The sequence below is a fragment of the Panthera leo genome, chromosome F3, assembly GCF_018350215.1.
Source record: "Panthera leo isolate Ple1 chromosome F3, P.leo_Ple1_pat1.1, whole genome shotgun sequence".
NCBI classification, from domain to species: Eukaryota; Metazoa; Chordata; class Mammalia; order Carnivora; family Felidae; genus Panthera; species Panthera leo.
The window spans coordinates 18,776,672-18,797,682 of NC_056696.1; the positions used below are offsets into that span (position 1 = coordinate 18,776,672).

The following is a 21,011-nucleotide window of genomic DNA, read 5'->3' on the forward strand; positions in this document are numbered from 1 at the left end:
AACTCCCTCTGTCTGGTCAAAACCAACTGACGGAAGATCCCAGTAGGGGAGAGGGAAGATTTCTGGCGGATCCTTCTCCACCAGTGAGCGGGCAGAGCAGCTTGAGCAGATTGGTTGAGAGGTGGGGGCAGCTCCTACCTGGACCACCCACCTCCCTTTTCTGTTACATTGTCTTCTAATACAGGGTCCCCTTCCCCACTAATACCTAATGGGGAAACCAAGAAAAGGAGAAAGTGGGGGTGGAAGCGACTGGCTTGGAAGGGAGTTTTCAGTTAAAAATTTTTTTTAAAATGTTTATTTATTTTTGAGAGAGAGAGAGAGAGAGAGAGAGAGAGAGAGAGAATCTGAAGCTGGCTCCAGGCTCTGTCTGCAGTGTCAGCACAGAGCCCGACACGGGGCTTGAACCCACAAACCACAAGATCATGAACTGCGCCCGAGTACTGGCTGAGCCACCCAGGCGCCCCAGGGAGTTTTCCGTCGAGGGTTCTTTACGTGGGCCTCCCTTCCACCTTCAGTTGCTGTCCTGGCTTTGGGGTGAGAAACTCTGTGTTGCCTCAGGGTCCCCTAGAGTTGATGACTGAGTGTCATGTGTCACAGGAAGGCCTGTGGGACCACCCAGAAATCTTATGAAAGTCAGCAAGCCCGCCTCTCAGCTTAGGTACTGGGCAACGTGGACATGTCAGGCAGCCGGCCAGTCTGTCTATCCTGCACGCGGTTTCTGGGGGTGGATGTTAGCCTCCACGGTCCTTTAAGACGGATCCCAGTCGCCTTCAGAGCGGTCCGCATCTTTGTTGCTGCCACGCCCACCAGCCTGTGTTGCTGGTCTTGCTTCAAAGCAGTAACTAGACACTTGTTTCTCAGTATTTGAGATATTTTAGTATCGTGGGAAAAGCTGGGGCTTTTTGGTCAAACAGACGTGGTTTTGGTCCCCGTCTCTGGCCCTTCCTAGATGATAGACTGTGGATGATTTGCTTAACTTCTATGATCCTCAGGTTTTAGTCTGTAACTGAGGATCATAAAATCAGCACGTACACTTGTGGTAGGGTTTAACAGGGGTGGCGCATGGTAGGTCTTTCGTAAAAGGTAGTTGAGGTCTCTTTATTTCCTCTTGTCATAAGCAGCAGATCTCCTGAGCACAAAGAAAGAACCTAAGGAATGCAGAGAAGCAGGATTGTTCCTCGCCAGGGGCCACATTGACAAACTTACCCATGAAACAGTCGTCTGTAACTCTTTAGCTATGATGTTTGCCACTATTAAAATCTCTCACAAACACTCAGGGAGACTGTATCCCAGTTTGAAGAAGGCTTTTCTCCTTGACGGAAATGGATTCTATTAATGCCAAACGCAATTTATAGTAATAGAGAGCTGGATGCAAATGCTTTTTCCTGAAGACTCAGATGGGTACGTAGCTCTGTTAAGACACCCATGGTCTCTACAAATGAGTTTTGGAGTTTACAGCAGAAATACAATGAATCGGATGTAGTCCTCCAGTTTACTTTCCTTTTTCTCAAACCTTATGTTAAATACAAGGTAGGGTGCTTGGACAATTGTCAATTTAGCAGACATTGATGCATAACGGGAGCCAGTTCTGAGCGAGAGCTGGAAGAATGATTCTTAAAGTTTTAAGATGACGTGGTCCGAATGTTTGGCCTCAGTACCACCACCATTTTTCAAGTTACATCATTCAATCTCATTTTTCCGACCCGTGGGCTATCCTAGTTCAGTCTGGTGTTGAGTGATTTCATAAATCATGCTGAACGACTTGGTCCCTCTGTTCCTCCCAAGAATGTGACTTTGATGAATAAACACCAGTTATAACACGTTTGCTTTTATCACATATACATCCAAACTTGTAAAATCTCAGTGTTGCACAAGTTCAGAGTTGTACCATGTATGGTGTGTTGGCTTAGATTGGGTTGGTCTTATCAGCCTCCTCTCTGCTAGGCCGAGAAGAGAGAGGCCTGTTAAATGGGGACTTGGTCATTTTTCTTTTGAATCAAAGTCCATCTTGCTCCTACCTGGTGGAGTTAAGAAAGCAGGTCTGGTGTCCCTCCTGAGAACGTGTACACGAGCTTGCAGGGAGCTCTGTGATCCCCTTTGTGGTCAAAGGGGCTGAACAGCAGATCTGAGGTGGACAAATTGTGCTGAACTGGCACGGTTGGTGACTGGATGCTTAAAGTGGATAGGCATTTTAAGGCTCAAAATCCAAAGTGGAGGCAACATTTATCCTTTATTTTTTTTAAGACTTAATATTTTTAGAAGTTTTAGGTATACAATAAAATTTTAGAGGAAGATACAGAGATTTCCCGTATGTCTTCCACCCTGACCATGCATGGCCTTTGCCATGATTGATGTCACTCACCAGCATGGTACAGCATGGTACATTGTATTTTTTTTTTTTACCAAGAATGAACCTATATTGACACAGCATCATCACCAGTCCAGAGTTTACTTAAGGGTCACCCTTTGTATTGCAAATTCTTTGGGTTTGGACCAAAGTAAAATGACGTATATCCATCATGATAACATCACACAGATTATCTTCATTGCCCTAAAAATCCTCTCTGCTCTGCCCGTTCATGTGTCTCCCCTCACCCCTGGCAATCACTGATCTTTTTAATACCTTCATAGTTTTGCCTTTTCCAGAATGTCATGTAGTTGGAATCATGCTGTATATAGATTATTAGATTGGCTTCTTTGACTTTGTAATATGCATTTATGCTTCCTCCATGTTTTTTTTTTTTTTTTCTTTCTTTCTTTCATGGCTAGGTAGCTCATTTCTTTTTAGTGCTGAATAACATCCCATTGTCTGTCTACACCACAGTTAATTTATCTACTTACCTACTCAAGGACATCTTGGTTGCTCTCAAGATTTGGCAATTATGAATAAAGCTGCTCCAAACATCTGTGTGCAGGTTTTTGTGTGAACAGAGTTTTCAGTTCCTTTGGGTAAATATCAAAGAGTGTGATTTCTTGATCATATGATAAGAATATGTTTAATTTTTCTTTTTTTTTTTCTTTTTTTTTTTAATGTTTATTTACTTTTGAGACAGAGAGAGACAGAGCATGAATGGGGGCAGGGTCAGAGAGAGAGACACAGAATCAGAAGCAGGCTCCAGGCTCTGAGCTGTCAGCACAGAGCCCGACGCGGGGCTCGAACTCGTGAACCACGAGATCATGACCTGAGCCAAAGTCGGACACTTAACCGACTGAACCACCCAGGCGCCCCTGTTTAATTTTTCAAGAAGCCACCAAACTGTCCTCCAAAGCAGCTGTGCCATTTTGCATTTTCACCAGCAACGTGGGAGAGTTCCTGTTGCTCCAGATGTTCCTAGCATTTGGTGTCCGTGTTCTGGATTTTGGCTCTTCTATGACATGTGTGGTGTTATCTCGTGGCTTCAGTTTGCCTTTCCCTGATGACAGATGATGTGGAGTATCTTTCCATATGCCTGTTTACCATTTGTAGGTCTTTGGTGAGTTATCTCTTATGATCTTTGGCCCGCTTTGGAATTGGGTTGTTTCTGTCATTACTGTTAAGCTTTACAAGTTCTTTGAGTGTCCTGGAGCAGAGTCCTTTATCAGATGTGACCTTTGCAAGTATTCTTTCCCAGCCTGTGACTTGTTTTCTCGTTGGTTTGATACTGTCTTTAGCAGTGCAATAGTTTTTATATTTATTTTTAATCGAGTCTTGCTGAGAAACTATTTCTTTCGTGGATCATGTTTTGGTGCTGCAGCTAAAAAAAGTCATCACCGAATCCAAGGTCGTCTAGGTTTTCTCCTGTTATCATCCAGGATTTTTATAGTTTTACATTTTGCGTGTCGGTCTATGATCCGTTTTGAGTTAATTTTGGTAAAGACTCTAAGGTCTGTGTCTAGCTTTATATTTTTGCATGTGGACTCATTGATCCAGCAGTTTGTCGAAGAGACTGTCTTTGCTCTCTTGTATTGCTTTTGCTCCTGGTCAAAGATCAGTTGACTCAATTTATGTGGGTGTATTTCTGGGCTTCCTGTCTTGTTTCAATGATCTGTAGGTCTACTCTTTCACTAATACCACACTGTCTTGATTACTGTGGCTTTATAGTAAGTCTTGAAGTGACATTTCCTCCTTTTAAGTGATAAGAAAATCAGATCACCAGCAAAACACACACATCTACTTTACTAGTCAGAGGGAGAAGGAGACACTTGGCAGCTTGTGTCTGTTTTCCTTGTCGGTCTTTACTGTGGTGGAGCTGGCTCAGACGGGCTCACCAGAACCGACAGGACACACTGAAAAGGAAAACAATACAAGACCACGACACCTCAGCTCTAGTGTATTCTCTGCACCCAGCCTGACATCCGACTTCTCAGAGCCTCGGTATCTTCATCCATACAATGAGGTGACCATTATCCTGCCGAGCTCATAAGACGGCTTTACCGTTTGAATGATAGTTACACCAGATTGCTTTGGAAAGCTCAAATATAAATCGGAGTTACCTTTTTTTTTTTTTTTAAATGCTTACTTATTTCTTTTGAGAGAGAGAGAGGGAGAGAGAGAGAATCCCGAGCAGGCTCCACCCTGTCAGCTCAGAGTCCGAAGTGGGGCTTGACCTCACAAACCGTGAGATCGTGACCTGAGCCGAAGTCAAGAGTCGGGATGCTTAACTGACGGCCCACCCATGTGCCCCAAATGGGGGATATCTTTACATGCTAAGAAGTAAGAGAAAAAACACAAAAAGAATACCGCATCCCAATTTAGAAGACTCAGCTGAAGTGGATATTTGATATAAGGAATTTTACAGTAAATGCTTCTGGGTGAATGGTCATGACCTTCGCTCTGGGAATGTCTGAACTTCCATCTTGGAGTTCCTTGGCTTTAGGTCTCCCTAACCTTTTCAAACAATCTGACTGAGAACAGAATACCCCTAGTTTCATTAGGCAGATTTGGATACAATCAAATTATTAACAAGGTGGGTCAATGCTAGAAAGCTGCCATTTAATAACTTCAGGGAGAATTTCTGCCATATCATCTCCATATTTTAATAAAGAGGTTCTTTTGCTGTTCACATAACTATACTTCTAACCGTCAGCATATCTCACTGTAGTTCCTTATTTAAGGCTTATCTCTCGCACTGTACCGAATGCTCCATGATGTCAAATAACCATTTGATCACTAGAAATCCCCAGCACAAATACTGAGATCGGCAGCTAGTACTGGTTCATAAATATCTCCTGAGCAAGTGCGTGGGCAGACTGACTACACGGAACTCTTGTAGCGTTCATGTATTTCTTGTGCGACAGTTGTCCATCTGCAAGCTTTGGAAAGTTCCTTAACTGCAGTTGGACCAAGTGTGCAGGGCAAGGCCAGCCATGGGGTGTTTCATGCTGCCTCTCCTCTGTGTGCTCTCGGGATATCAGAGGCATTTGGCAGCAGTAGGGAAATCTTCAGCTAGTCCCTAACCTCCTCAGTCCAAGCCCCTTACTGTGTTATGCACGACCTGCTTTGACCTGTTTCCACCCCTGGTGCCTTCCGTCTTGCTGTCCCCACTGTGTAGAGTGATCCATAATTCTTTTTCCTGGCCAACTCTTCCCCACTCTTCAAGAGCAGGTATCAGTCTTCTCCCCTTAGGAGACTGGACTGTATGAGATCAGGCTCTGTCTTCACTCACCTGTGTATTCCTTGATCTTAAGTCCTGATAGGTTGAAGTCACCTCATAATATTTCCAATCACCCATGAGACTAAAAATCCTCAAGGGCAAAGACTGCTTTTTCTTCCAAAGCTGAAATGAGTTGCTATGTCTGGCATGAATGGGATGGTCAGTAAATGTTTGATGAATGGAAATGACTAATTCCAAGTGAAATTTCATTTTCCACAAGGAGCAAGACAGTGAGATGAGATGAGAATCCAGTGTGGTTTAATAGGGTGACGGTCCTTCAAGTGACCAAGACGATCCTCTCCCCACCAGCTAGGGCTGAAGCATGGAGCTTCAAGTTACAGATTCAGAGGTGGGGTTATGTCTGTGTTTGAGCAGAGGCTTCAATTTCAGCCTAACTGTACTGGTTTATTCAGTCCCAAGAGATAAGAGAATCATACTTTTCTATCCATGTCCTCTACATTGGAGGAAGGGATGATTACTAGTATGGACTATAGACAATGTGGGAGGATAGAAATATTTGCTTACTTTGGCCTTGGGAATTTTGAAAATCCTCACAAGGATGGACTCAAGATTTTATGAAAGAAGTTGGGGCTGATGGCAGTGATTATCAGGGAGACGTTAGCCACAGTGCCACAGTTTCTTCTTTTGGAGTAATAGATCTTTCACTGGGAGTGTTGGATATTTATTTTCATTTCAGTAGTCTTAAATATGAGTTTTATTACGATAATAAAAAGCCCCAATTAATTATCAGTTCCTCGACAATCAATTAGCCACGGTCCCTGTCAGTATCATATCTGTGCACTATTCCTAACAAGCCCTTATTTCTTTTTTTTTTTTTTTTTTTTAATTTTTTTTAACGTTTATTTATTTTTGAGACAGAGAGAGACACAGCATGAATGGGGGAGGGGCAGAGAGAGAGAGAGAGACACAGAATCGGAGACAGGCTCCAGGCTCTGAGCCATTAGCCCAGAGCCTGACGCGGGGCTCGAACTCACGGACCGCGAGATCGTGACCTGAGCCGAAGTCGGCCGCTTAACCGACTGAGCCACCCAGGCGCCCCAAGCCCTTATTTCTTTTAGCTGCCTCTCATTCCATTCGTTTGCTGAATTAATGAGCAAGTATGTACGATGGTTGCACAGGTTGTAGGAAAACGCCTGATCACATGCGATTCTTAAATAAATGGCTTAAAGCAGTTTCAGACGAGCTTTCCGCTTTCATGTCTGATTTAACTTACCATTGATAACCGTCTTTCTAATCCCAGCTTCTGTCTTCTGCATTTCCATACATGAGGCAGCAGTGAGAAGACGGACTTCTTTTGTAAATACGTTGGGTAGCAGAAGCTGTCAGCATAGGCTTGCAAGAACCTGTATCTGTAAAAGTTTCACATGTGGTTCTGATCCGCAGCTATGGCTGATAACATTGGTGTCTTAGCTTGGGTTGCTGGAACAAATACACCATCGACTAGGTGGCTTAAAGAAAAGCAATTTTTTTCTCACGGTTCTGGCGGCTGGCAAGTGTAAAATCATGACGCCAGCAGATTCAGTGTCTGGTAAAATCCTCTAAGTGGTTTGCAGGTGACCCTTCCTTGTATCCTCACATGGCAGGGGGCTAGCTCTCTTCCGCTTCTTGGAAGGACACTAATCCAAGGGCTCCTGGGGGGCTCAGTCAGTTAAGCATCCAATGTCGGCTTGTGGTTCATGAGTTCGAGCCCCGCGTCGGGCTCTGTGCTGACACCTTGGAGTCTGGAGCCCACTTCGGATTCTGTGTTTCCCTCTCTCTCTTGGCCCCTCCCTTACTCATGCTCTCTCTCTCTGTGTCTCTCAAAACAAGTAAACATTAAAAAAAAAAAGGAAAAATAAAATAAAAATAAAATGCAATCATCTAAGCACCGAGTGAGGTTTCTCATACGCTACTTGGACATCTTATTAAATTAGAGAGCAAAGGATAATTACTTTGGTAATCATTTAAAAAGTAATACTTGCATCATATTTGCTACAGCTCCCAATTAAAATGACTATTTTAGTGCTTTTGTTGAATAAATCTTTTCTAATATAATTACTAACACTTGGATTAATCAGATCTAGACTAGTATGACAAAATTACATCTTCTGTGTCATTCTCAAGAAGTTAGAAATATCATTTTAGGCACACTATTAATAATTTTATAGCTTCCTATGAGATAAATAAGTAGAAACAATTGTTTTATTGATGCTAAAATGGAAGTTCTAAGAACAGTAAATAAAAGTGTTCAAAATTGCAACTAGATGCCAAATATAAATTATCTGTTAATTTATATATGAAGCCTAATAATTTATACCTCAACTCACATATAGACAGACCTTGACTTATATTGGTTCAACTTATGATTTTTTTTAAAGTTTATTTATTTATTTTGAGAGAGAAAGAGAGAGAGCAAGGGAAGGGCAGAGAGAGGGAGAGACAGAGTCCCAGGCAGGCTCTGGGCCGACAGCCCCAACACGGGGCTCTAAGTCATGAACCATGAGATCATGACCTGAGCTGAGATAAAGAGTTGAAAGCTTAACCACCTGAGCTGCCCAGGCACCCCTCAACTTATGATTCTTTGGCTTTATGACGTTGTGAAAGTGACACACATTCAGTAGAAACTGTACTTTTTGAATACTGAATTTGGGGCTTTTCTCGGGCTGGCAGTAGATGGTCCAATACTCTCTTGTGATGCTGGGTGGCAGGGATGTGGCTCCAGTGAGCCACATTCTCAGAAGGGTAAACAGCTGATACTCTTCCAGCCAGTCTGTATCCATATGACCATTCTGTGTTTCACTGGCAGTGTGGTATTCAATAAGTTACACGAGGCATTTGACACTCTATTGTAAAATAGTCGTTGTGTTAGATGATTTTGCTCAAGTGTAGGCTAACGTAGGTGTTCTGAGATGTAGGGGCGAGGCTAGGCTAAACTGTGATGTTCAGTAGGGCAGGTACATTAAATGCATTTTCAACTTAGGATTAGTTGATAAAGAAGTAACTCCTTCATAAGTGAAGAAAGATCTGTAGACACATCTATTTATGTGCAACAAATATGAAATAGCCTCTCCAATTCTTCTTCTTAAAAGCCAGCAGATATTTGCTAGTCGAGAGATTAGTAACTCTATGGTCCTGATATTAAATATTAAGTATTGTAGTACATTTGTTCATAGGTCAGCAGATGGACATAATTAAGGCTAAATGTACTTATCAAAATAAGTTAACCAAATTGAAACTCTGAAGCAGGGAGCTTACTATTGACCTCATTAGATTTGTCTGCCCTGTTGGAAGTCTACCCCATACAAGAATCTGTTAATGTAGGAGCTCTTATGCTCCTTTACCAGACAGACCTCAGTGTGAAAACAACACCCTCTTCAATGAATAAAACTGGAACATCATCATTGCATTATACCTAGTCCTCGCCAGGACTTCAAAGTCTAACCGTTAGCGTTGCTTTTGTTAAAAAGAATGTCTTGTTTATTTTTATTTTTATTATTTTTGTTAATTTTTAAATGTTTGTTTTTGAGAGAGAGAGAGAGAGAGAGAGGGCAAGGGAGGGGCAGAAAGAGAGGGAGACCCAGAATCCGAAGCAGGCTCCAGGCTCCGAGCTGTCAGCACAGAGCCCGATGCAAGGCTTGAACTCACGGACCGTGAGATCATGACCTGAGCTGAAGTCAGACGCTTAACCAACTGAGCCACTCTGGTGACCCTGTCTTGTTATTTTTATTTATTTTTATTTTATTCTATTTTATGTTTTTAGATCACAAGTTACTGATTTATACTAGAGACAGAAGAAAAAATTTTCTAGCATTTATGAAAAAGTAGCGACTTTTACAAACACTTGACTGGAATCAGAACAGGAGGCCTCATGGCTTTTAAGTCCTGACTCTCCATAGAGAACTACTGTTTGGGTTGGATTGTATAGGAGCTCAGGGTAAGAAATACAATTCTTATAACCAGGTTGGGGGAGAACAACTTGTGCTGTTAGCCTCAGATATGTGATCCAAAGGCTAGCAGACTTCTTCATCATTTATTCATTTTTTTTAAACTTTTTTTTTTGAATGCGTATTTATTTTTGAGAGAGAGAGAGAACACAAGCAGGGGTTGGGGCAGAGAGAGCAGGAGACACAGAATCCAAAGTAAGCTCTAGACTCTGAGCTGTCAGCACAGAGCCTGATGCGGGGCTTGAACTCATGAACTGAGAGATCATGACCTGAACTGAAGTCAGATGCTGAACCAACTGAGCCACCCAGGCGCCCCTCATTTATTCATTATTTAAGGAAATGTTTATTAAGCATTTCTTACGTGAATATACTGCCTCTGTGTAACTTACAAGTACAGTCTGCTCCCAAGACTCTACCTACATACTAGTAGTAGAAGAGGTGCTGGGAAGGGATGGTGGGTTCGTAACTGCAGATGGGTTTCTGGGAATATTCAAGGCGTCCAAATTGCCTTTGGGATTCCTCTTTTATATGTGGTTGTGTTCTATCTGACTCCTTTTTCCTGCTTCCAACACATTGACGATCTAGCTGTCTCCAAGCATCCCCCTCTTTGTTTATTCAGTAAGTAAGGCGGTCAAGTAGTGGGTGGTGTGGAACTTCAGCTTCATTTATCCTGTAGAGTTTCACTTCTGTACTATGGTGGGCATCACCGGTTATAGAACAATCATTCTTATAACTGCCTTGACTGTTCTTTTCGGTATGGGACTGCGGGGCAGGGCAGAAGCTGGGGAACAGTTGTTCACTGTGGATGGGTGTCCTTGGCACTAGAGGGGATAGTGGGCTAGGAATGATGTCTGTTACAGTGTTCTCTGAGGGACTTCCCGGTTCACCAACTCCTTCCTGTCCCCTGTGAGAATCATCATTTCAATATTCAAATGAGCACAAAGGACCTTTTGAGGGAGTGGGAGATGACCATTTTTCCTAGAAACTGTGACTGCCCCCACCCTGTGGCTTCTGAGGAAGTGGGGGGAAGATGTGGAGTCAGCACGAGGAACATTTGTGACAAATTCTAGAGCACATTTATCACTTGTATTAGACATCGTCTTTTTCGCTTCTATTCTGATGACTGAAAAATACCAGAATGAGTTAAATTGGATCAAATCTCAAGTCAGATTCCTTCTGGGGATCGAAGTTGCCAGAATGGTCTGCTCTGGGTTACTGGATAGGCATCTCAGGTGGGGAATCTGTATCACTTATTTTTTTCCCCCTAAAAACCTACATTCTTGCTATTTATATGGGTTTTCTTCTCCCTTTCTCCATCCCCTTTGTATCTGGTATTTCTCCCCTCGATTCTTCCTTCTTTCCCAGGTGTGTTTGATAACTGCTCCCACACTGTCAGTGACAAGGGCTGGGCCCTAGGGATCCGCTCAGGGAAGGACATAGGAAGGCGAGACGCTCGCTTCTTCTTCTCCCTTCGCACCGACCGTGTGAAGAAAGCCACCATTGTGACTGGCAACAGTCGCTACCAACCAGGCACATGGACACACGTGGCAGCCACCTATGATGGACATCGTATGGCTCTGTATGTGGATGGCACTCGGGTGGCCAGTAGCCCAGAGCAATCTGGTCCCCTGAACAGCCCCTTCATGGCATCCTGTCGCTCTCTGCTTCTGGGGGGGGATAGCTCTGAGGACGGCCGCTATTTTCGTGGACACCTGGGCACCCTGGTCTTCTGGTCGACCGCCCTCCCGCAAAGCCATCTCCGGCACAGTCCTCAGCGTCCAGCTGGAGTGGAAGAATTGGCCTCCCTCATCCTGACAGCCAGTTTTGAGCCCTTGGAAGAACAGTGGGCCCCCTTTAGAGATGGGGAGTTCCCACGGCGTGAGGTTCTGCATGGCTTTGAGCCTGAGCCTGAGATTGTGTCACCTCTGAAGCCCCCACTCTGTGGACGGACGGCTTGTGACAACGTGGAGCTGATCTCCCACTACAACGGGCACCGGCCCCTCCAGGGAGAGAAGGTGATCCGCTACCGAGTGGTAAACGTCTGTGACGATGAGGGCCTGAACCCCACCGTGCGCGAGGAGCAGATCAGCCGGCAGCACAAGGCGCTGAACCATGCCTTCAGCCGCTACAACATCAGCTGGCAGCTGAGCGTCCACCAGGTCCACAACTCCACCCTGCGCCACCGGGTTGTGCTTGTGAACTGCGAGCCCAGCAAGATTGGCAATGACCATTGTGACCCTGAGTGTGAGCACCCACTCACAGGCTATGACGGGGGCGACTGCCGCCTGCATGGCCGGTGCTACTCCTGGAACCGCAGGGACGGGCTCTGCCACGTGGAGTGCAACAACATGCTGAACGACTTTGACGATGGGGACTGCTGCGACCCCGAGGTGGCCGATGTGCACAAGACCTGCTTCGACCCCGACTCACCCAAGAGGTAAGGGACTGGGGCTTGGGGTGTCCTGCTCGTGGGATGCATTTCTCGCATTACACGTCCCACCGGACGTTAATGATTGCGTTTTTGTGAAGTACTAGGTGTCAGGTAATTAGGGACACAGGGATGGCGAGGACAACCGACAGCCCTCCCAGAACTCGTTTTCTGTGGAGCAGACGACATGTGCATGGTGTAAAGTGTGCCCGAAGGTGTACACACCAGCTGCTTGAGGCACAGGAAAGCCAAACAACTTAGTCTACCCGAGGAAGCGAGGGGATCTGCAGAGAGTGAATAAGGTAAACTTCGGTAGACACCAGTCAGCACCAACCATCCACGATCGTTCTTCCTGTAGTCTTAGGCTCCCAAGAGAGTAACAGAGATCCGGGAAGAGGTCTCATGTGCGTGTAGTCTCTGGTGCAGCTTGAACAGTTGAGCAGCCTCAGGGCCACAAGACACCCCACAACCAACCCCACGTCTCCTTAAGGCGACCACTGTCTTCCTCTGTTCCCCATCAGATTCCATTCCCCACACAACGTCCAGAAAGAGCCTTTGTGAAAGGTGGATCGGAACCCATTACTCCCCTTCTTAATTTCTTTGTCCCCACTCTACTTAGAATAGAGTCCGGATTCCCCACCTGGCTCACAGGCTCTGCTACAACCTGACCCCTGCCTACTCACCTAGCTTCTTCCCCCAGCCACACTCACCATCCTCACTGCACAGCCACCCTGACTCTCTCCCGTGCCTGCTGAATGGATCAAGCTTGTTTTCGCCCCAGGGCTTTTCATTTTCTTGGAATCCTCTTTCGCCTGATCTTCCTTGGGTGGATTTTCTCTTGTCATTTCAATATCGACTTAAATGGCACCTCCTGGAGAGGACTTTCCTGATTTCCCCTCATTTAAGTAAGCTATTCAGTCACTATTATGTCAACTAATTTAATTCTGTATGTCACACTCATCCCTTCTTATGTTTTTCTTATGTTGGTTTGTCTCTCCTTTGCTTGAAATATCAGCTCCGTGAGATCAGGGCCCTTATTAACCACTACAGACCTCGTGCCTAGAACAGCCCTGACATACAGTTGTTTGTCTCATGTTTATTTTAATGAATTAACGGATTTGATGTGTCTCCTGTTGTGAGACAGAAGCCAATATGAGGATTTCCATTTGATGGTCAACGCAGGGGTTGGTGAATGTTACAGGGAGGTAAGAAAGGAGGGAGGGAGGTGGTAAACTTGTTAATTGGTGTATGTGGGCAGGGCTTCCTCATTACATAACTGGTACCTTTGTACAAATTATGAAAAGGCTCACATCTGAACTAGGGTGTAGTGTTGGTGAAAGGTGGGAAGAGTGGGTCTCAGCTCCCACCCAATACCTGAATGGCTGCCTTTGTGTTTGTAGGCCACGATTTGCAGAGTAATTCATGGTAGCCCTGTGTGTGGGCAGTCAGTTAACACCGATTAGTAGGTCGGCTTGTAGTTGAGGCATGTGATATCAAATATTGAGTATAAAATTCAGAATCGGGACACAGTTGAATTCTAGAGCCCTTGCTCCGCTAGCTATATAAACTGTGCAAGACACTTTCTGAAACTCCGATGTCTTGTCCGTAAAAAAGAGCATGATTGCAGTGATACTTTGCCTTACCTATATCCTCAGGCTATTTGGTGAGTCAGATGAAATCAGGGATAGAGAAGTGCTTTGGTGACTGAAGTTTTCAGTGTTAAAAAACTGTCCTAATCTAACATTAGTTATTATTGTCATAATTAGACCTGACAGATGGGAAGCCTTTGTTTATATAGTAATAATAAGGGGAATTGATCACATTCCCAGAAATACTCACATCATAAAGATTCTGTTTGGGTTTGGTTTTTAGATTTTGATAACCTTAAGCAGAAGCTAAACCTCACTAATGACAGTGGTTTCCAACTCTCTGGAGAGACGGAGAAATCTGGCTTGTTCTCATTTTTCCTCCTCACTCACTGATTACAGCAACCCACTGTCATGACTGAGAGCATTATTCCAGGTACCGGACATCATTCTTGAGTGTCCCTTTATGTCTCTGAACACCTACAGCCACTACCCTTAACTAGGTGTTTATAACGTATTCCCCTTACTGCTGCAGAGTTGCCATGGCAACTGATCTCTTTCTAGCTCTAGACCCAGACATGTTTCAGACCTCCTTATCCCGACATGCAAAATTCACTTTGTGGAATAAAAGGAACTGTTTGTGCCTTTTTGATAGTTAAAAATATTTAAATCCAAGTAATACATGCTCATGGATACAAAACCAAATTGTACTGGAAAACATAGGGATGACAGCCCCCTGCCTAATTTTCCCCATCTTTCTCTCCCCTCTAGCCTTGCTCCCATATTTGATTATTTTACCTTTCTCTTTTGGTACTTACCTCTGTACCTCCAAATATTGTATTTATATTACTTGATTCATTGGCTTTAAACATTGTGCATTAGCTTTCTCTTAGGATAAAGAGGAGACTTTGACTCTTATATTGTCTCCTTCTTCTCCCCTCCATATTTCCAATATAGTTCTTTTACTATCTTTAGTCGAATCAGTTATATATATTTACAACATCATGGCTATGATTTCTTTCTTTTTATTTCTTTTCTTTCTTTCTTTCTTTCTTTCTTTCTTTCTTTCTTTCTTTTCTTTCTTTCTTTCTTTCTTTCTTTCTTTCTTTCTTTCTTTCTTCCTTTCGCTGTAGAACAAACTATGATTCTATTATTATATTTCCTTTCTGGCATAGCTTCCTTCCCCAACCCCTCCCCGCCCCCCGCCGCCACCCTACCCGTTGAGTCTCTCTTTTTTTCCCTTTCTTCCTTCCATCATTTTTAAAAATATTTTTTAAGTTTATTTATTTATTGTGAGAGAGAGAATGAGAGTGAGTGAGCAGGTCAGGGGCAGAGAGAGAGGGAGAGAGAGAAAATCCCAAGTAGGCTCCACACAGTCAGCTCAAAAACCGATGCAGGGCTCGAACCCACAAACCATCAGATCATGACCTGAGTGGAAACCGAGATTTGGACGCTTAACCAACTGAGCTACCCAGGTGACCCTTCCATCATTTTTGATAGTCTCAATTATCTTATCAACTAATCTATATAATTTTTTTTTTTTACACTCTTCTGGAGCTCTTCCTTCTAGGTTATTCTATTTTTCTCTCTCTTCCAATCTTGACCAGTTATCTAAGTCTGCTACACAGTTGTCATCTCAGAAATGCCCTTTGCTGCTTTTTGGATTGGAGCCACCATGTCCCGATTACCTTACCTTACCAGACATTTAACTTACAATCTTCTTTTCCTGGAAAATATCCTTAAGTAACTTTCTAAGAAAGAATGTTTTAGGTAACTTTTTTCTGAAAAACATTTCTTGAAGTGTTTTCGTTTTGCCTTTACACAAAATCAATAGGTTTGCCTTGGGGTAAAATTTTGGGTCAGAAAGCCTTTCCTCTCAGGTTTTTGAAAAAAAATTCATTAGCTGCCTCATGCTTCTCTTTTCATAATGGTGTGTCTTTTTAGAGGTGGAATTGTTGTTTCCTTTTAAAAGTTGTTTAGAATCTTAGCCTTGTCACTTGAGGGATTTTATGGTATTTTAAACAATTTTTCTTCAGTTGAGCGCTCAGTGGTCTTTTTGATCTGGGCACTTATGCCCTGACCTGTGGCAAATTTTGTCAAATTATTACATTGATACTGCTTTATTCGGTTTCCTCTCTCCTCTTTTTTCCCCCTTGAAACTCCTGAGGATGAATCTTCTGAATCTATTCTCTGTCTTTTTTCTCTCATATGTTGTAACTGTTCTTTTGTTCTTTTTTTTTTTGGAGATTTCCTTTAGTTTATCTTCCAGCTCTTCTGTTGAATTTTTATTTTAGCAATCATATTTTTAAGACCTTCTTATTCTTTGACTTTCTATTTTAATCCATTTTTATTTGGAGGATGCAATTTTTTTTGAGGCTAAAAATAAGATTTATTGTGATTCTTTTTTCCCCATGCACTCTATCTGATTCATCAGTAGTCAACTTTTATCTGTTCCCCCCCCCCCCTTAGTTTATATCTGTCTTTCATGCTGGTAGATTTCCTCAAATGTCTAGTGCTTGTTCACAATAGGAACCACACTTTTGGATCTCTACTTACCATGATCTAAAAAAGGATAATTAGCTCTGAATTTCTTCTTTTGGAGGAAGAAATCTGCATAGTGGAGAGGAGAACTTTTCTCTTTTCCAACTCCCTTATGTTTATTTCACATATAGACTTTTCCTCCCTCTATCCTCTGCCTTGTATTCCTTATGCTGAATTTTATTATTAAAAATATTGAGTGTCTTTCATGACTCTTACTGGAAAGAACCATATTTTGAAAAACAATCAATCAAGGTCCTGTGATGTGCCAGACACAATGAGCTAAGCAGAGGAACAAATATAAAGAATATATAAAGAGTAGGTGCTAACAACTTAGTGGAGAGTTTTAGTAATTTTGTCAAAATTCCCTGGATTTAATTTTATCAAAATTAAAAGCAGGCCAAGGCACTAAAAGCAGAATGTGGAGGGGCGCCTGGGTGGCTCAGTCTGTTAAGCATCTGACTCTTGATTTCAGCTCAGGTCATGATCTTGCAGTTTCGTGGGTTTGAGCCCTGCATTGGGCTCTGCTCAGGCAGTGTGGAGCCTGCTCGGGATTCTCCCTGTCCCTCTCTCTCTGCCCCTTCTTCACTCATGCTATCTCTGTCTCTCTCAAAAGAAATAAATAAAACTTAAAAAAAAAGCAGAATATGGGGTGCAGACTGCTTTCCTGTGAGAAATATTGCTTGGGTCATTTGAAAGGACTTTGGATTCATAGGGACGTAGAGCTCTGGATTTCTACAAGAGTCTGTGACTTGGTTGAGTTAGTGGTTGTCTCTAAATTATTCATATATAGCATCCTATTATTACAATTAAATCACAGAGCTCAAGCTCACAACTCCATTATACTGTGACTTTGAAGGGGTCCAATTTCAACAGATGCTATAGTGGAGGACACACCTACAGATAGATTACTAACATGCATGGACAATGATTGGCATATGAACAATCCTTCTCATTTTTCAAGTCCTACTCAATGTTCTCCCTTTCCCCACCCTCAGCAAGAAATCTAGCCCAAAGGAGTTCCTCTCCCAAAGGCTCTGAGAGGAGCAGAGAGCCTGAGGAATCCAGCATCCAAACATCTGTAACCCAGATGGGCCTATCAAAGGGAGGGTATTTATCAGACTTGGGCTGGTCAGAAGGAGATATGAATTATAGATACGTTACCCAGCCAGCTGAACAGATTATCAAGATAGAGGAACTTGGCTAATGGGTAAGGAAGGCTACACAGGCCAGATGTCTCTTTGTACATAGTAGCCACCCTGGGAGAGTGTCTACAAGAGCTGAGGGAAGAAAGGGGGTGGAGAGCCCACCTAATAAAATCACAAATGTCATGGGCCACTCCCTATGGTGTGTCCTCGGAAGCCAAGCCAAGGGAATCTCTATGCCTTAAGGGAAACTCGAGCTTCCCTGACCTTTGCAAGCTTCAGCTTCTTTTTGGTCATGACTTGTTTCTGTTATTTTTCTCTCTAAAATTATGTCTCAGAGATGAAAGGCTCTTTGCTGTTGAACCCCCATTCCATCCCCTGCCTTGTCTCTCCTTTACATTTCAGAATTGAGCTTAGTATCCAGTCAAGGGTGCAACAACGTGCTTGCCTCTCCATTTTGGATTCTGTGTGTCAGATCTCATGATACCATTATCACGGGGAGAAAAATAAACTAAAATAAAAACAAAGAAAAACAAATGGCTGTGCAGAGTTTAAGGGGGCAACCACCCATCGCCTGACCGTGCTTTGAAGCAGATAACAGGCTGCTGTGCGTTTGTTTGCAGAAGCCTGCGGTGGGCTGAGGTCTCTGTGTGTTGGTGACTCACTGTCTCTTTTCTGCCTCATTCCCTGAGTTTTGGCACTTGGGGGGTTTGAGCAGAACTGCTGCACGTGGCAGTGCTAGAACATGGCACACCTCCCTCTGTAAGGTCCTCGGGACGGTGGGCGGGGAGGTGCCCTGCAGGCGCGGCCGAGCGTGGCGTCTGCCCTTGGACACGGTAGAGTTTGTGTCTGGGGACAGGAGGGCAGATGCATGTGCCATCAGAGGGAACAGGTGGAGGAATCGGTGCCGCCGCACAGACTTGGATACTCAGGATTAGCCGTGCTCTGTTCACTCGCCCTCTGTGGCTGTGGAGCCAGAGGAGTGGTTGGGCTGGGCCCCTGCAGTGGCGGGTCTGTTAAACATCAGCCAGGCTTCATTATAGGTTTCTTTTGAAGTTGGGATTCAAAGTTCCCTGGAGCCAAACACACACACACACACACACACACACACACACACACACACACACGGAAAATAAGCATAAGGGGTAGAAGAGGACAGAGAGAAAAGAAATGGAGGAGAAAGTTTAAAACAAAACAAGGAAACCTCTCAATCTCTCCCCTTCGAAATGCAAAAGCAGTGTAAGCTCTCAAGAGATGAGTCTCACCTTCTCTCACTCCAACTCCCAGCAAAGAGAATAGGAGGGAGGAAACAAGAAAACAGCTTTACAGGTCAACTTAAAAAGTCTGCCGACAAATAGAAATGTCTCCTGTTTGTTCTACTATGGGCCACTTTCTCCATAGTCCCACCTGGTACCCTGTTGTAGGGTAAATGGAATCCATCGTTTTTCTGTTCACCTGGCTCAGTGAGCTTTTCTCCCCAGGTAAGTGAGGAGAGGTTGTTTTTCTCGTTTTTGTGGTTATTTCCTAGCCAAATAGACAGACTTGTGAGAGAGCCATGTGGTATGTCTGGGTTAAAAATATTTCCTCTTAGAAAATTTTTAGGAGAGACCCTAGTCTGCAACCACCTTCAGTTGTTCAAGATACTTGGGCATTTTCCTTAGGAGTTGGGGCGCTGGCCCTGGTATGTGGTCAGATGCCAGTCTGTCTCAGATGATTTCACTTAGGGATCCCTTCCTAGAATTTATGCCTAGGAATCTGAAAGACGGCTGCACACGTACAACAAATGTGTTTTCTTTCTCTGTTTCTCTGGGAACCCTGTTTGGATGTTACTTTAGTAACTGGAGGAAAGTTCAATCTTGTTGGTGGGTCTTCCTTCCCCCTTGACCCAGAGAGGTAGGCTGGGGAGAGGGTGGAACAGATAGCATCAGAGGTTTTTCTGAGGATGTGTTTCATCGGGCGTCACTCCCTGGAGGAAGCTTCTCACTCATTCATTCCCTGAACCCCAGTGTGCCTGTCACTTCTCATCAGGAGCTCTGTCTGCAGACGGGGATCGGGCTCCTTCGCTCGACACTTGGATGATGCCTACTTATCCTTCAAGTCTCAGTTAAGATCTCACTTCTTCCTTCTTGAGACCATTCCTTTGTCCTCAGATAGCAATGAGCTGTGTCGTTTGTATCACTTCTCATTCCGCCTACTGCCACCACTCTGCTCTGATCCCATTGTCTCTCACCTGTATTATTACAGTAGCCTCCTAACTGGTCTCACCCATGTTTTTCGTGCTTCTCCATCCCAGTCTGTTTTTTTTTTTTTTAAATATTTATTTATTTATTTATTTATTTATTTATTTATTTATTTTGAGAGCATGCATGCACAAGTGGGGGAGGGGCAGAGAGAGAGAGAGAGAGAGAGAGAGAGAGAGAGAATCCCAAGCAGGCTCCACACTGTCATTGCGGAGCCTGACATGGGGCTTGATCTCATGAACCGTGAGACGGTGACCTGAGTCAAAATTAGGAGTTGGATGCTTAACCAACTGAGCCCCCCAGGCGCCCCCACCCCCGGTCTGTTTTTAACATAGTAGCCAGAGTAATCCTATTAGTATAACTCAGATCAAGACATTCCTCTGCCTAGAATTCTCCAGCAGCTTCCCAGCTCATTCAGAGTCCAAGCCAGTAGCACTACTGTGACTTACAACGCCCTATCTGATCTGTCACTAGCTACTTCTGTGGCCTCATCGCCTACCATGCTCCCCTTGTTTACTGTATTCCAGCCACACAGGCTTTCTCATTGTCCCTAGACTTGACAGACAGACTCCTACCACGTGAGCTATTCAGTGGCTTTTCACTCTGCTAGAACATTCTTTCTCTAGATCTCTACATGGCTAGTTTTCCTATTTCCTTCCAGTCTTTTTTCAAAGTCACCTTCTAGGCAGTCTCCCCCATTGACCTCATCTAAAATTTCACACACTCTTCTGACTCCTCATGATGTCTTTCTCATTTTATTTCTTTTTTTGGATTTTATCACTAGCATATGTATGTATACATATATATATACACACACATATATACATATGTATGTGTGTGTATTAGTGATAAATATATGTGTATATATGTTTATATATAAATAAACACACTCATATATATGTGTATATACATATGTGTATATATTTATGTATGTATGTATGTATATATGTATGTATATATGTATGTATGTATATATATGTGTATACACATATGTATATAGTTTTGATTAATGTCCATCTTCCCCACTTCTCTAAGTTCCATTAGAGAAGTGGTTTTTGTATGTTTGGGTTACTGTTTCACCCTAGCACATAGAATAGCAAAAGGACTAGACAAAGAGTGTTCAATAAATAACTGTTGGATAGAATGTTCTTACCTTGGAATGGTGGTTGCCAAACTATGGCCTGTGAGCCAAATTAGTCTATCACCTATTTCTGTAAATGAGATTTTTTTCAGAATGCAGCCCCATCTGGTTGTTTACTGTTGTTCATGGCTGCTTTCATGTGGCAGAGTTGTGTAGTTACAACAGACTATGTGGCTCAGAAAATAAAAAATATTTACTATTTGGCCCTTTACAGAAAAAGTTTGCCAACCCCTGTCCAGGTACATACTGATCATACTATATTGTAATTACCCATTGTTGCCTCTCTTGCACAAGACTTAGGCTCTTTGTTCATACTTCTTGTAACATAGAAAGTACTCAGTTGGTGTTTTTAAAAT

General features: G+C 43.4%; 1 protein-coding gene across 2 annotated transcripts in view; it reads left to right on the top strand.

Moving 5' to 3' along the window:
* The window catches only part of PAPPA2 (pappalysin 2), a 269,518-nt gene that overhangs the window by 23,841 nt on the left and 224,666 nt on the right, over positions 1-21,011 (top strand). For both annotated transcript variants that reach the window (XM_042925583.1, XM_042925584.1), the window contains exon 2: positions 10,943-12,014. In XM_042925583.1, the coding sequence (XP_042781517.1) occupies positions 10,943-12,014 (1,072 nt within the window). The remainder of the gene's footprint in view (positions 1-10,942; positions 12,015-21,011) is intronic.